The following is a 16,501-nucleotide window of genomic DNA, read 5'->3' on the forward strand; positions in this document are numbered from 1 at the left end:
ATCACACAAATATGTGGAGCCAAACAAGCGTAGCATTTTCTTTGCAAATGTTTGCATTTCTGGAAACCTGCCTTTGTCCAGCTGCCGGTAAAAAATGTACGAGACAGAGATGCTGGAGGCGGCTGCGCCATTCGTTGTCAGGATGCAGCTCAATCAGCTGAGGTGCAGAGGTGAGGTGGAGCATCATCAGGGTCCACGCTGAAGGGAGAAGAGAAAAGCAACATGTCCTTGTAGTCATACATTGAATTGATCACATGACTCTCAGGTCATCCCTTCTTGGTGAACGTGGTGCTGTTAAAACCATCCCTTTGATACAACCATCCCTGGTCTCCCCTAACTATGAGAGATAATACGCATAAAACGCTGGACTACAAGGAAATAACAAGATTTTACACTGAAATGTTTGTGAATACCATAAACACGCACATACTCCCTGGATTGTGTCCATTACACATTAGACTCCAACACCTTGTTCACCTCAGAGCTGAAGTCAGGGTAGCTGTCGAAATGGATTGACAGCTCCAGCACACAGCCGGTTTGGGCCACAGGTCCCTGAAATCCTTGAATCTGAGTAAAGTCAATAATACTTTTCTTTCCCCCGGGAAGAACCTCAGGCATGTATTTAAGGAAATTCTCCACTACAATACTATTCACATGTCCAAAGGCAGCTTACTCCAATGTGACAGGCGTGATCTTCTCCCTCGCCCATCCAAAAGCAATTATTTGACCTACACTCTCCCACTGCTGCTGCCCAAAATCATTCCTTAGAAAAAGAACTTTAAGAGCATTTCCCATTGCTCGTAGAACTCACGCCAAAATTGTGAAAGACAATCTCTCCCAACTCCTCCATCATAATACCCCATCGCAGGTGTTCCATCTGGCAGTACAAGATGGATTTTGATGTCAACATCTTGAAGTCCGTCATCAGAGAAATGTGCCATGAGCTCTGGCAGTACCTGCCCTCTGTGAACAACCAATATTCTCTTCACTCTCTCACTTCATGGCATGGTTTGTGGTGAAACAGGCAGCGTATCAACCAAATTCTGGTGCTCATTTTCAGAAGTCTCCTATGCAAAAACAACGTTGCTGCTCTCAAAAACATCCTCAATCCCACCCTGTGTGGAATATAGAGCAAAGTCAAAATTGCCATTGCTTGTAGTGCTTCCAAGAAATATCACTTCAGGGTTTAAAATGTAGCAGATGCTGGGGCCGTAGCAACACAGAGAGAAGAAGTGGAGGACTGATTCTGAGCGCTCTCTTGTCTCTTTGTCCTGTCTGGAGAGAACAGGCCAATTACTTCCTGAATCAAATAATTTTTCTGAGCATCCTTTGAAACGTCGACTTTTGTTATTCCACCTCCTCGTCTGGCTCTCACTTGCTTGAAAACCTCTTTTTCATAATCGTCGATGCATCCATCCTATTTCTATTTTTCTCATCGTCTTTTTAACCTATTTAATAACTTTTCATACTATACTACGACATGTTTTATGACAGCTTTCCCTGACATACTAAAGTATGCAATACAGCATCTGACATATTGTACTGAGGCAATTTTTGTATTTCTTTCAAGACTTACTACACTCTGGCATGTATTATGAAATATTATGATGTGGCATTTTTTTATAACTTTTTCATGACTATAATATACTTATATAATACTATAATATATTTGTATCACTTCTTTATGAAATACTTTACGATGACATTTTTTCCCGACATGTGGGACTTTTTTATGACATATACTTTGATGTTTTGTTAATGACTTTTTAATTATATAGTACACTATGACATTTTTTACTCTTTTTATACTATAGTATGACATTTTGTGTGACTTTTTTATGATATACTATACTTTGACGTTTTGTTCATGACTTTTCAATAACATACTATACCATGATGTTTATTAGGACTTTTGCCGACATACTATGACATCTGGTATTTTTTATACTTTATTTATGACATGTTATGCTATGGCATTTTTTATGAATTATACAATGTAGATCTGTGCTGTTTATGCAGTTTTCCCTAAAAAAGGAGACAAATAAACGTTAAATGACAGTACAACACAGTACATTACAGTGTTGAGGTTCAAGATATTTAATTTGGCCCCGTGGGGATTGGTTTGCAGTTCCACAGCAAGGTATATATGTTTTTGATCATATAAGCTATTGTAGATATTCTCCACAGGTTGTTGCCATGCTATGTTGCTTGAGGACAGTTTCGGCATGTGTGGTGGTGATCACCATTGAGCTTGGACATTCAAAGACTGACTTATTGGCACAACATTACTGCAGTACACTGAAGCCATAGTACGGAAAGACTGAATGATGGTTTTCCCTCCCTCAAAGGACAATTGCAGTGGTGCCACAGGCTGGGTTGCATTCCAGATATGGTGAAAATCACAGAGAACATGAACGGCGTCGTCCGCTCAAAATCTTTCCCACTGTAAGTTTGTGTAAAGAGAAATTCTTCAGTTCTCCTGGGGAAATCTTCCACAGCATGAAACCTTTTCTTTGGTGGCAAAGACGCTGGCCCTCCCTGTCAACAACCGCTCCCCTCAGAGGTTTCAGTGATAAGATAAGATCCTCATGCTGCATTATCAGCCAGGCTGTGGTTATGAAATTAGGAGATGAAAAATCTCTAGTGGCACTCTGCAAATTAAAGTCGGCATGAATAAACTTAATTGCATCTTCCTGGATGAAGCATACATGACTTCAAATAATGTAATACAATAGCCGAAGTGTAAAATAGTAAAAATAGAGCAGCTATACCAATTCCAACTAATTAGTATGAATAAAAAGTCGCAATATCTGATTTCCAATCCATATTCCTGAAACAGTTTTAGTTCAGATCATCTAGTTACTGTGATATTAACTGTGATATTAGTATTAAAAACACCACAAGGCCTATAATCATTGTTATAGAGAAGAACGAAGAAAGAGGTAAAAACATCAAACCTTTTAAACATAGTCAAATGAAAACATTAACCCTTGTCAAATTCATGTCGTATGCTATACACAGTCACAATTATCCAAAAGGTTCCATTTATGGTTCAAATACAAATAAAAAAAGTATTGTTATATTGTTTTATCAGGATCTATTTTCCCAAAGTTATATTGCAAAACACTGCATTTGCATATTTCTGAGCAAACTGTAAGGATTCAAAACTTCCATAGATATTATGTTGCTTTTCTCATAATCTAGAGTCCGGAAAGGTCAAGAGTCCGTTTGTTGTCATGCCATGAAAAACGTTCAATTCTTTCATCAAGGTCTGAGGCTGCATGGCTTCTTAACCTCTTGTAGTGAGCATGATAATGGCTCCTTGTGGTTATAATCACATATTGCAGCTGGAAAATTGTCAATCAGCTCAGCAGGATGTAGAGGTCACCTCTGTCAGGATGGGCTAGTCTGAGCCTTTGCTATTCTGGCCGTGATTATAGTCCTGTTGTCGGTCCCCAAGACTGCCTAGCACCTTCCTACAGTGGCTGGTGTTGATCGATCTTGAGGTAGGGCTTGTGTGGATGGCACTAAGAGCCGAGGACAAGCTTGCACACTATCTCAGTATTTCTTCAGTACATTCCTCTTTCGCTGGTCTAACACCTGTGTCCATTGGTCTGCCAAATTAAAAGGGCTGAGATTATTTCTGGATCTGATGCGTCTTGTCATTTGTGTGACACCAAGAGGAGATCCTTCGTTCGTTTCTGAGAGTACAATGTCATTTTTATGGGTGAGATTGTTTTCCAGTGGGTTCTACTTGTTTTTTGCGATTTTCCTGCAGTCTGATTTGAAATTACCCAGTAATTTGCAAAAAAGTGGTCACTTCAGACAGACTCCGCTGTTTCTGTTACGTGTCTACTGTTTACTTAATGGTAGGTTGCTAACTGACATTTTTCCCTTGACACGTATGGATCAAAGGAAACCCCGCCTAACCTTAACCCTCGTACATTGTCGCAAACTGAGCCACAAGCCTTTTTACCACATTTTGAATGATTTGTTTTTTAACCCAGCAGGTCGACCCCTGTTTCACTTGGGGTGAGAGCACACGCACACACACACAACAAAGTCTGCTATGAGCACTTTCTGTCTTATTACGTGTTTTGTGTTGCTTGTAAGCCATTTCTGCTAACAGCAGGGATTTAGATATGTCCCTTTGAATTGAATGTGCATAATATGCAGCCTAATTAGTGTTACTGTACTTGGCCTTACCAAACATCATACTCACAATGCAGACCTCTATAATGAGCCTTTATTTCTATATGTGCCGCATGCCACACAAAGAATATGAAAGAGGCAGACGTCACATAGATTAGTGACATTCTTCTCTTGTTCCAGATAAAAGAATTCAGAATACATCGAATATATATATATTCGATGTATTCGGCCACATGTACATGTGTCCAAGATGCATTTACATGGAGGATTATGCTGTACTCACTTTCCTTTAGAAAGACTTGTGCAATCTAGGTCTTTGCATAATTGTGCTTGTGAATGTTGTGTAATCTCCAACAACTCACAGTTGTTCAAAGGCAGTAATTGCTGCATGGCTTTCCATTGTACTGGTAATTAGCTGTGGACCATTCCAAATGTCTTTTATTGGATTTCACTTCCTGCCTAAGTCTTACAATGTAAAGCAGTGCACAGAGATAGTCCTGCTGTGATCTTATTATAATGTAATCTTTGTTCTGTGAGTACAGAGAATACATCTCAACCTTGACGGCACTCTGTGACACACTGAGATCAAGACTAAACACTGATTCCATGTCGGTGCTTTTTACTTGAAAACTTCGAGCATCAAAATTAATATGATTTATGTATCCTCATAACCTCATTCATATGGAATCATTGATGGAGATAGTTTCATATATCCGGAGAACAAAATGTTTAGTTTCAACTGATAGGTTGTGTTGGCTCATTTCTCAATAAAGGGCTTAATAAGGTCTTCCTTTCATTCTGTTCACTTTATTATTTCCAACAATGTACGAACTGAAAATGTGTCCAGCCCACAGCCTGAGTGAAAGTGAGAGTATTCCAGAGTGAGCTTTGATGAAGCCTTGTAAGCAGAGTTTCAAAGACATTCTTTTAAGTAATCGGAATTGCCTCAGAATAACATGGACAGAAAAGCCTTTGATCGTTTATTTGTTAACCATCACACAGGAAAAGGAACAGGTATACGAGACAACACAGATAGTGGACACATCAAACACGAACACACACTGCAGATCGCTGCATACAATCTGACACACACATCGACAATAATGTGTGCATGAACATGAAAACCCCCAAAACACAGATACGGCAAAATAGCATAATCTATAATTCCTGTTACTGGTTAGCCACTATGTTTGCCACATATACTTCAACTTCTCAGCAAACAACAACAAATATTGCTTTGTCACCCACATGTCTTTATACTTGACATCATGCACAGTGCGAGGAATAGCGTACGATGAAGACCATCATAGGAATGTAGACAATCCCTTTAGTTTTTCCTATCTTGATACTCCTGAATTGTTCTGCCATGCTTATCATTTTTAGCCACGCAAGCAAATTGCAATGTCGGCTGGTCAAACTATGGTATGGTATAGTCAACTATTGTGTCTAATGAATGAACCTTTCCGCTGGCGCCACCATGAGGTTGACGTTTGTGATTATAGAGAAATGTCTCAGCAACTATTGAATGGATTGCAATAAAATTTGGTAAGCTTGAGACATAAATGGCGACTGTATTTAGCTGGTGACGTGTATAGGAACACACCATCACCAGGTCAAAACTGAAATTCTTTATTTATGGTTAAATACCTGCAAACTATTGACATTCCTATACGTCTCAGCTACACTTTGTGTTTTGTTAATTAAGAGAGTTGTAGCATAAGCTAAAGTATTATGGTGAATATGTTAAACATACCTGCTAAACATCAACATATTGAGGGTGTTAGCATTTAGCTCAACGCAACCGCTGTGCCTTAAGAGAGATGCTAGCATGGCTGTACTCTCCTGGTCTTGTTTACCAGTGTAGTGTTGCTTACTAAGCAGAGTTAGTTAGAGGCAGTGGTGCAACACAACACTGCACACCACTGCCTGAATGCATTTATTGTATTATTTTATTGAATCTATCAGGGTCAATATCCCTCTGCTGGGATACTCATAAGCTACTGCTCCAAGCCGAGGGATGTTAGCTCTGGCTATGCTAATGAGCTGCAGCGGTTATATTTAGCATTTTATAAATAATTTCAGGAGTTTTGTTAAAAGATAAGCCGGTTCATTATTTTCCATTACTTCAAACTTTGGGCAGGAGAACCTAAACACTGCTGGTTTGTTTGAGTGTGCAGCTGAACAGAGAACGTATTTTTATTCTCCAATGCATTTCTCAAACATGTTTTCACAAAAGTGGCCAAAATGATACATGAATATTTGAAAAAAAACTTAAGGGCTTCAATACAAAATCTCAAATACTCATAATAGAAAACAAACATATCAGTCAAACCTATAGTAAATAAGTGAAAACAGAACTACAATGTTACATCCAGTTACAAAGATGCACTAAGTCATGGTTTTGCATTGCAAGCCACAAACATACAGCATTTTTAATCAGACATCAGGCTCATTTCACAAAAAGAATACATGTTGCACACTCTTCTGATGTCATTAATACATTCAAATAAATTCAACAGTAAATTACAACCCACGCATTTTTTTTTTCCGTTTGGTATATGTAAAAACTGCACACATTGACAAGGCCACAACCTGGGAACAAATTCAAGTTACACCACACCAGTGACAGCTTAGCAACAAAGATGCCCCAGGTATCATACCAAATATCCAAAAATATTACCACTTTACCAGATGTTAAAACTCGTCTCTTAGTATATCAAATTCTTTGGTTGTGGCTCTTGATAAATGTATGTATGTAGTGGTGGTATTTGTCTTGCTGTAGTGGACCACAACTCTTGAACGCAAACACGGCACATTATTTAGTTTTAAAATAGCTTTTTTACATTCCTATCAGAGTGATGGATTAACGTTTGTGTTTATCACAGCCATTAAACAAAACACCTCTGATATACAGTATAAGCAACACAATATATAGATACAACTAAAGATTAAGATCATGAAGATGACTTTTAGATGACATGTCTTCTGAGTTGTGAGATTAAGCGGCTCATTCAGAAAGCCAGAAAACATTCAGAATATTTTATTGTGTAAATGAAACATAGTAATTGATTTTTTATTTCATTGTTTTTTTGTGAGCATTTTCACCTTGGTTGAGAGAGGGGTATGAGCTAGTAGTAGCTAAGGTTAGCATGCCTCCCATTCACAGTTTTGTCTATGCACTTTACTCCTATAAAAACGGACAAATAACTAGTAAGAAAAGGCACAATGAGAGTACCTGCATGTTGAGCAACGGACTGCTGTGCTGTAGCGAGCTGTTTTTTTGCTATGCTGTAGCAACAAAAATGGCTAACAACATTGTAGGTTGTTTACCTGACCAGCAAATACGAAACAATTTGTAACAAGGATAATTGACACTGACTTTTGTACATCTGCAATGTTATGGAGGTAGACTTTTTATCTCTGCCAGGCGTTCGATTGTGTCCGTGTGCATGGGTGGGTTTGTCTGTCTATACACAGCTAATCTTGCATACTACTGGAACCTTTAGCCTAAAATATAAAACACTGTATAGGTAGGTGCTGCAAGTGAGGTAGGTGCTGCAAGTGAAGTGCTTTCAGGTAGATGCTGTTTAAGTAGCAAAAGTCATTTCAGACAATCGGCTAGGTTAAAAACAAGGGCCTGTGTCCACATGGCGTCTTTTTCTGAGCGCCAGTGTCCTTTTTTCAATTGTTCCCAATGAGGAGAGTGTATGCGGCTGCCTCAAGAATAGGCGCTACAACCAGCCCTTTTTTGAGCGGCCACTCCGAGCGCTTCAAGTTATAAATCTCTGAACTTTTCAGAGAAGCGCTGGTGGCGTCACTGTAGTAAATGGAGGAGAAGCTTGTTTTGGCCGTGTCTTTCTATCCTAAACTTTACTGGAGCATCTGCGGATTAATTCCATACTCTGTTATGATCCACTAAAGTTAGGCATGAAACAAAGATGAATACATCTCTGTTTTTGTTATGTTAGGCGTCATCCGGAATGTAAGGGAGCTGAAGGGGACAATTGAGTGTGATTCAACTCTTCTAGTTTGATAGCGGAGACAGAGACACACCTGGCAGAGATCTGCACTCTACTGAGAGCACTTGTCGAGGTTATTACTGTTTAAAGGCACAGTTTTGAATGTCATATATTATAATATCCATCACGTGACTTCTATAGAGGCATCAACTAAAACTGTTTTTGCTTTACAGTTCCATTGAAGTTACGAACCTACTTGTACAAGACTCATCTAGGTTAGGCAGTTGTAATGCAGTTGTGAGAGTGGTAAAGAGATATGGCAGTTGACATGAGAAATTAATGTTCTATGAAATGGCCTTCACTGTGATGCATTTCCTATTCAAACAGGCCAGTGTGGATCTTCAATGTACAGTACAACAACGGACTCTTTGTTATGGAGAGGAAGATCAAGTGCACATTTCATGTGATCTAAGAAGCTTACAGTAAAGTTGTATGTGATGAATGACAGTTATGAAAGCTCATTAGAGAACGGTTCCAATGACCCGGTTCTATTTTGTGTATATATGTTGTTCTTGGTAAACTTTTCATCTTGAGTCTAACAAGAACCTTAAACATCCTACGTTCACTTAATACTTGTAGCAAATTCAAACATCATTGCTTTACCTGAAGAGCTAATGTTTTTATTTCATAAAGAGTAAAATTTGGGGTCAAAATAAAGTTAATCACAAAGTAATCCAGCCAGATGGATCCGATTAAAATGTCTCAGAATGCATTTGTTTGTATTCTTAATTTAACAACTGACCTAAACTATTTTTCAACAGTGTAATCAATTATTTTTCAGTCAAACAATAGATTCATTGATTCATAATTTTAACACTGATGTCAGCAAATAAAAATAATTGTAACAGCACATGGCAATACAGTCTGACTTTGTGGTATGAGTTCACTCCTTGCTCTGGCAATTCATTGTAACAGCAGGAACACACAACAACATGATATGCAACATGCTGAGAGAATTGCACATAACCTCCCAGTGCTTAGAAATGACAGCATTTCATGTCCATTCAAACAGGAATGAACCTGATGTTCCTGGGTCTTTTGTTGAAGGATGCTTTTACAGACAACGGGAAACCACATGTCAGTGGTCTTTGGCCCTCAATTGAAGGGCGCAGAATTGTGCTGGGTGAAGCAGGGCTTTGCCATGTGACAAACACTGTTCGACTTCACCAGCACACCAATGTCCTTATCTTAGGTTCTCCTGGATATACATTCTTTTTCTGCATTATTCTTGTTTTGCATTTCATTTAAAGTTTACAATGTGAATGTAAATGCATGTACATACACACACAATGAATATGTGATTACCTTAGTGAATAGATTTTGATGTGCTTTTTAAAACGTCAACACAATATTTCACAAACTAGATTTTTTTTTATGTACAATGTCTCCTCCATAAAGAGGAAAAAGATGGACCAATACAAAAATAATGTCACAATAAAACAATCAAATGTTAACACTGAGTGCATCCTACCTGAACTACTTCACTTCTGTGTGTATTTTTAATAAGCAAAACAATGAGATGTATGATATGCAGGGAACTTAAATGTGCCTACAACTAGGTTCCTTCTCAGTTGAATCGGTCTTTATATCCCTGATAAATACTGACCAGCCATTGCATGTGAAGGCTTACATTACTGCGGTACTTCTTTTAATTGCACACAAGTTCCGTCTTTAAAAAGGGATTATTTGGGCTTCAGAGCAATAACAACAGGCATTGCTTACCTTGATTATCTATGTTGGAGGTATACCCAATATGAAATTAGCCCCTGTTACTCTTAGCCTAAAAATATTAATTTATTAATCAGATCTGTTGATTCAGCTAATTGGTTTGGTCCAACTTCTATCGTAGGTTAAAAGCCAGCTGCCTGACATGTTGGGCCAGGCATGAGTGAGGGAATATTTTCCAAATATAAAATAAACCCAAGGTACATGGTTCTACCTCCAGTAACCTCATCTGTGCTTTCCCTGATTGGCAGAGCATGAGCATCAGGGATTTAAAGTGTTTGCAGTAAAGATGAGGCACTGCCTAGAACTAGGGTTGCAATGTGTAACCACCTCTCTAAACAGTTACTACATTTAACATCAGATAACTGTCTCTTCCTTGGGACTACAATCTAACATACTATGGCTTTGTCTACTCATTTCTGGGTAATATTGTGAACACTCAGTTATCCCACGCCTGACCCATTGATGCTGCCAGTGAACTAACCCTTTCTGACTTCTCACCATTACTGTCTTTCTTATTTAAAGCTGTCATTTCTAACCCTTGATCTGAAAGACTTCTCTCCGAGTGGACCACCACACACCCCACCCTTACACTTCTATTCACCTCTGCTGTTTCTGTCAACTCGTTGACGTTATGGACTCGATTTCTCAGCCCGATGACAAGCTGGTTGTGATTGCTAGTGGCATCTCTGAAGTCAGTACCTCCACAAGGTATTGGCACGGACCTGTCCTTCCTGCCCCTCCTGACCATCCTTTCCCACAGGTCGCACTGGACAAGGCAATCGAAGGGCCTGGACTTGCACACCGCCTGGAAGCCCCTCTTAAAGTTCTCATTGTAGTAGCCATAAATGATGGGGTTGACGCTGGAGTTAGAGAAAGCCAGCCAGTGGGCAAAGGGGAAGATGTAGCTGGTCATAAGGTCTAGCTGCTCCCTGTCCAAGCCTGCGTAGTCAGTCATCATCATGAGAGTCCAGAGTGGCAGCCAGGACAGCATGAAAAGCAAAGCCACCAGGATGAGCATCTTTATCACCTTGACCTTTTTCTGGGAAATCATTTGCTGACCAGCCCTTCTACGCCTAACATGGACTGTGATGTTGGCCAGCTGTGGCTCTCTGTTTGCAACCACAGAAGAACACAGTTTACCTCCGATACCGCCGTACATCAGCGAGATGACGGTGAGCGGCACCAGGTAGATGTGAGCAAACAGAACCGCCGTGTAGACCTTTCTCATCTGAGGGTTGGCAAAGTTTTCATAGCAGGTGTACAGGGGGGATGTCTGGTTGAAGTCATTATTGTACACTATGTTGTGGAAAGGAACTTTATCCACAGTCAGTGCCACAGCAGCGGGACACATGATCACCACTGCTAGCACCCAGATCAACACGATGGCTGCCTTGGCAACAAGTATGGTTGCCTTGGGTTGTAGAGGGTACACGATACAGCGAAACCTGTAGTAAATAAGGAAGGAAGAGCGTTCCAACACATCAGCAATATATATAGACATAAACGAAAGAACTACATCTAAAATATAACTAGAGCTGTAACTAAGGATACTCAATGCTAATTATTCTTCCAGTAATTAGATGAATTGTCTTCAAAATCATGACAAACCCCACCTCTAATTAACATGAACCCATGTTTATTTTCAAAAGTAATTTTCAATTAAACCAAGCTTGATATGTAAGAAGCTGTGTTCGGTAATTTGAGCCATTTTAGTTATCCTCTAGTGAGGGGAATGTGGGACTGAAATATAACTATTTCATACATTGACCTCAACATTTGTATAGACATTCATGGTTCCCCGTAGGACTTTAATGATGCTGACTTTTCTTTAGGGCCACCATATGGTTAATATTTTTAAGGCAAATATGTACCATATTCAAATCTGTTTGTCTTGTGTTACTGTTTTGCTAGTTGTCTCATTTTTCTCCTTTTTGTGCCACGTCGCATTTTAGATAAATGGGGAGAAAGGCATCAAACCACAGCACACACTAACCTTTCAACAGCTATGGCCACAAGAGTGAAGACTGATGCGGAAACAGACATTCCCTGCACAAAGCCGCTCATCTTGCACATCGTGTTGGAAAAGGGCCAACCTGTTGAAAGAAATGACAATCATTAGAATACTTTAGCTAGTCCTCAGTGGTAACACAGTAACATAATTGTCAATCTACAAGGATTTTTAGAAGTTTAAAATCACTAGTTCACAGATTGCATAATTCTTTACAGAATTACTTTAATGTGGCATGAAGGCATTCGAGCCAATCTACAGATATTCTTGCAAATGTAAATGCAGAGAAGACACAAAGTGTGATGTGACAGGAGGGCCCTTCACATCTTGCTTCCATTCTTTATTGAGTTTCATTATCCCTGCTACAGCAGAAAGAAGGGCTTCAAACACACCAGACAGAGTGACTGTACCCTGCAATTAATTTCTTTTCATTTTAAATCACCAGGTGTCACACCATAAACGAGCCTAGTCAGCTACTTTGCTTACATTTATGTACACAGCATGCAGTCAGCAGCTGTTGAAACAAAAACCCTGAAATAATTGGTCAGTTATGTTTAAAAATAGAAATGATGGCATGATGTCCCATTAATCCACGTCAACCACCTCTCAAGACGGATGTTGTCACTCTGACATCACCTACCTTTCTGTCGGAGAGCCCTGAAGCAATTCTATGTGCAGTTTTATGTGGACTTAATTACCTGTGATGAGGTTGTCCACCAGAGTTGTAGGGATGCAGAAGATTCCCACCAGTAGGTCACTGATGGCCAGGTTGAGGATGAAGAGATTGGTGACTGTGCGCATGTGACGGTTTTCCAGTACGATAAGACACACTAGGATGTTCCCTACCATGCACAGCAGGAAGATTAAGAAGTAGGCCAGGATGTAGCTTGCAGCCACATACAGAGAGTGCTGATAATAGGGGGAAAAGGTAATGTTGGTGTAATTTGCGGAGCCATCTAGGCTGACGTTTATCATGGCTGTTATGTTGGCTGATCCCTCTAACTCCATCCCTTCCTCGCCCATGTTGTCCAGTATCTCCATCCTTCAGAAGAACCAACACTGCAGAGGAAATCAAATAGTGACGAGAAGAGATCAGTTAGAACTACGATTGGAACGAATAGTTACAATCTGATCAATCAACTGATCAACATTTAAAACGTTTTTTCCCCTTTTTCTATTCCAGTGTGGAAATATAAAATGTTTACATACTGGACACTAATCAGGGCTGCAAGTCAAATTTCCTGATGTGTTTGGTAAATAAAACCTCAAAGACTGACCGTATCTACTACAAATCAAAGGGACAAGAATTGCTGTATGATACTGTTGGTTGCAGCAAATGCACCAATACAAACTGGCTATGTGACAATAAAAGAGCAGCATCCATATCAACACACCTCACAATACAATACTGATCCAATATATCATTTCTGAAAATGATTTGATACTTAAGTCTTTGTTACATTTATATATCCAAAGTAGTTCTCTCCTCAGGAGCAGAGTCAATGTGACAGCCTCAATGCCAATATACCTGAGTATGGATTTGTTGTGCTAGTTTTAAGTGGACAGCTACTGGACTTGCTGCTTCTGCTGATTTTGATTGGCTTGCCTGTGTTATGCAATCCTAGTTTTCAGGGCTCTTATTTTTTCCCAATATATTGGAGGCCACAGGGACATTTTAGCATATATATTACATCTTTTGTTTGACAAGATGTAATGACCTTAATGTCAAACCTTTTTCTTGAGTGGGGATGGTTGAATATGCGTTTTGTTTGTGAAGTGGCCTTGTTAACAGTTCCCCTACCTGATATTGCCAGATAGGATCTGTATGAGAAAGTGTGAAGCAGTGAAGCCAAGTTCCTTTGATCTCTGTCACTAAATAATCTGCTAGCTCCTTGACAACCCCTACGGTGTACGCATGCCAACCATTATGGAGAGCAAACGCAAGTGCATTATGCACATGTGTATTCATTAGCATCCGTGCACACATCAAAGCGTACTTTTGAGACAAGTTCTGTGCAAAAAAACAGAAACTCGCAAGACAATTCAAATAAACAAAGCTGGCACAACACTGATACCTTGACTGCACTACACACGTCTGCAAATACAAAAATAATTTACTTCACATCTTTTTAAAATATTTTACTATCTTATATTATAATTAAACTCTCGGGCACTGAGCAGCAGCCTGTTGCAGCAATTTAGACTTTTTTGATTCTTGATGCTTTTTTGTTAGATTGTCAGCGCTACTGCAGGTATAGGTACTGTGTTTTTTCGGGAGGTTTTTTACTTAGAATCTGTGAAATGTGACTTAATATTTTCTTTGGTCAGTGTGCCTTACATTTATTGTATATGTGTGTGTGTGTGTGTGTGTGTGTGTGTGTGTGTGTGTGTGTGTGTGTGTGTGTGTGTGTGTGTGTGTGTGTGTGTGTGTGTGTGTGTGTGTGTGTAAAACTGTGGGCTGTACTCCTCATCTAGTGACATCACAATCTTAAAACATACCGCTAATTCAAAATGGAGAAATATTGCTGCGGTGCCCTGTACACTTATCCCAGTCCAGACCCAACATCACAGCGGCAGTAACCGGTCCTTATCCTGAACATTGACTTACACTTTACATTTAATAACAGGAGAAAACTTCACAGCTAATTTCTTCTCTGCTCCACAGAGATCACGATGAGTTTCTGTGCTACCGGCAGCTGGAAAAGAAAGAGTGGAGGCAAAAACAAATCACCTCAGAGTAGTGGGCTAAAGTCACACATTATACATTTCATCTTGCAGTGTTGTTTGATGCCAGAATCGATATTCCATATACTTAAGATGATAACCTGTCATTGAAGGCTCTAGCAAGCTACAATAACGGCGAAACATTTGAGAAATAGAGAAGACATTTGAAAATTGATTCCCCCCCATGGACATCAATTAGAGTGGAGGCCTTTTAAGACTGAAGACAGAACCAGACTAACGAGTTGACAATTCTGTCTGATATCAGACAAAGATAGAGCTGCTTGGTGTATCTTTAGATGGTTAACTGTCATGGTCAAAACGCATTGACTAGCTGGTGGTAAAGATGGGGAGAAATCTATCTGTGGTGAAGAGATGCTCTCCTTTTTGACACTACAGCTGACCAAACAGGTCCTGCAAACTAAGTGTTATCACTCTTAGAGTATTACTCGGTGGTTCAGTCAGGGGACACAAAGGCAAATCTAGAGAAACTACAGCTGGTTCAGGACAGAGTCGCTCAGCTTGCCCTTCGATGCAGACCAAGAGCCACATAAATGAAAATGCATGACCAATTCCTCTGGCTAACAGTTGAGGAGAGATTAAAAGATCACTACTTTCTTTTGAAAGGAACCCGTATTGAAGATCCCGGACTGTATAGCAAGCTCAAACATAGTTCTGGCACACACTTATACCCTACCAGAGATCACTACACACTTCATAAGACCAGAACAAATCTAACAAAACAGGCAGTGCTGAGTGATTAAAAGGAACTCCCTTCTAGATCAGATTTTTGAAACACTGAATAAAGCAAGTTTAAAAAAAAACATGTGAAGTAACACTTCATGAATTTTCATATTAGATCTTAATGTGTATCTTTGACCTATATTAACCACAGATCAACCCTTCTTGTGTACTAAAATAATATACATATGTATGTTCTTTCTTAAGAGTTAAGGATGTATACAATTTGTGTACTGTACAGCCTTGATGTTTTTTAAGCTTATGTGTGGACCCCAGGAAGAGTTGATGTATCTGCATCAACTAATGAGCCGGCAGGTAACAAGAACAAACCTCTATGCATCAATGAAGGAACGAAAGACGAACCGACAACCAACAGTGAAAAGACGGGACTATAACTACGCAAGAAACTAATCAAACAAGACACAGGTGGGAAGACGTGAGGGCAGGCTGAAAGCTGATTGGTGGTTGACACAATGGGAACAAAGCAAGGCGGATTGAACACAGGTGATAGACAGACGAAAGGAGAGAAAACCACAAAAACAGAAAGTCAAACAAACACAAGGCACATGAGGCAGGGATTACAAAATAAAGTCCAGAGAAACCATGACACAGCCCCTTGATGTCTTGATTTATGGATTCCTGCTGAAGGTGAACATGAAAGAAGAAATAAATGACACAAGTGAGGAAGGACAATCCTCTATCACTGGTGACTGACTGTTCAGACAATAGACTAATCTCTAAATCACCTCCATGCGCACACAGATTTGATCAGATGATCATGTGATCATCCTGACTTACATTGTAAAATAAAAGGATTGAAAAGATAAAAAGATACTATTCATAAGTCAACAGTGCTCCATCCAAAAATAGCCTGTAAATAGCCTGAATCTCCCAATTCACTGCAATAACACAGACAACTTAAATGCAGGCAGTGCAATACTGCATAAAACCAACAGTATATTACCAACAGTAGATGATGGTTTGAAGAAGCAGGCATCCCTTTAAAAAGCCTTTTATGTGGATGTCCAGTTAGTGTTGATGGTAAATGTAGTTGATAACAATAAATTCCTCAGTATGTAATTTAGACATGACCTAACCTCATCATGAACAGCTGCTGAACCTGTAATATTGG

At 39.5% G+C, this 16,501-nt stretch overlaps 1 protein-coding gene across 1 annotated transcript; it reads right to left on the reverse strand.

Annotated features, from left to right (window-relative positions):
* Positions 1-10,335: 10,335 nt before the first annotated feature.
* npffr1l2 (neuropeptide FF receptor 1 like 2) lies at positions 10,336-12,948 on the reverse strand (the record flags this gene model as incomplete). Its single annotated transcript, XM_079161781.1, has 3 exons — positions 10,336-11,344; positions 11,893-11,992; positions 12,606-12,948. 3 exons carry the CDS (start codon positions 12,946-12,948, stop codon positions 10,336-10,338), a joined length of 1,452 nt encoding a protein of 483 aa, XP_079017907.1.
* Positions 12,949-16,501: the final 3,553 nt, after the last annotated feature.

The sequence above is a fragment of the Pholis gunnellus genome (assembly GCF_910591455.1).
Source record: "Pholis gunnellus genome assembly, chromosome: 6".
Taxonomy (NCBI): Eukaryota; Metazoa; Chordata; class Actinopteri; order Perciformes; family Pholidae; genus Pholis; species Pholis gunnellus.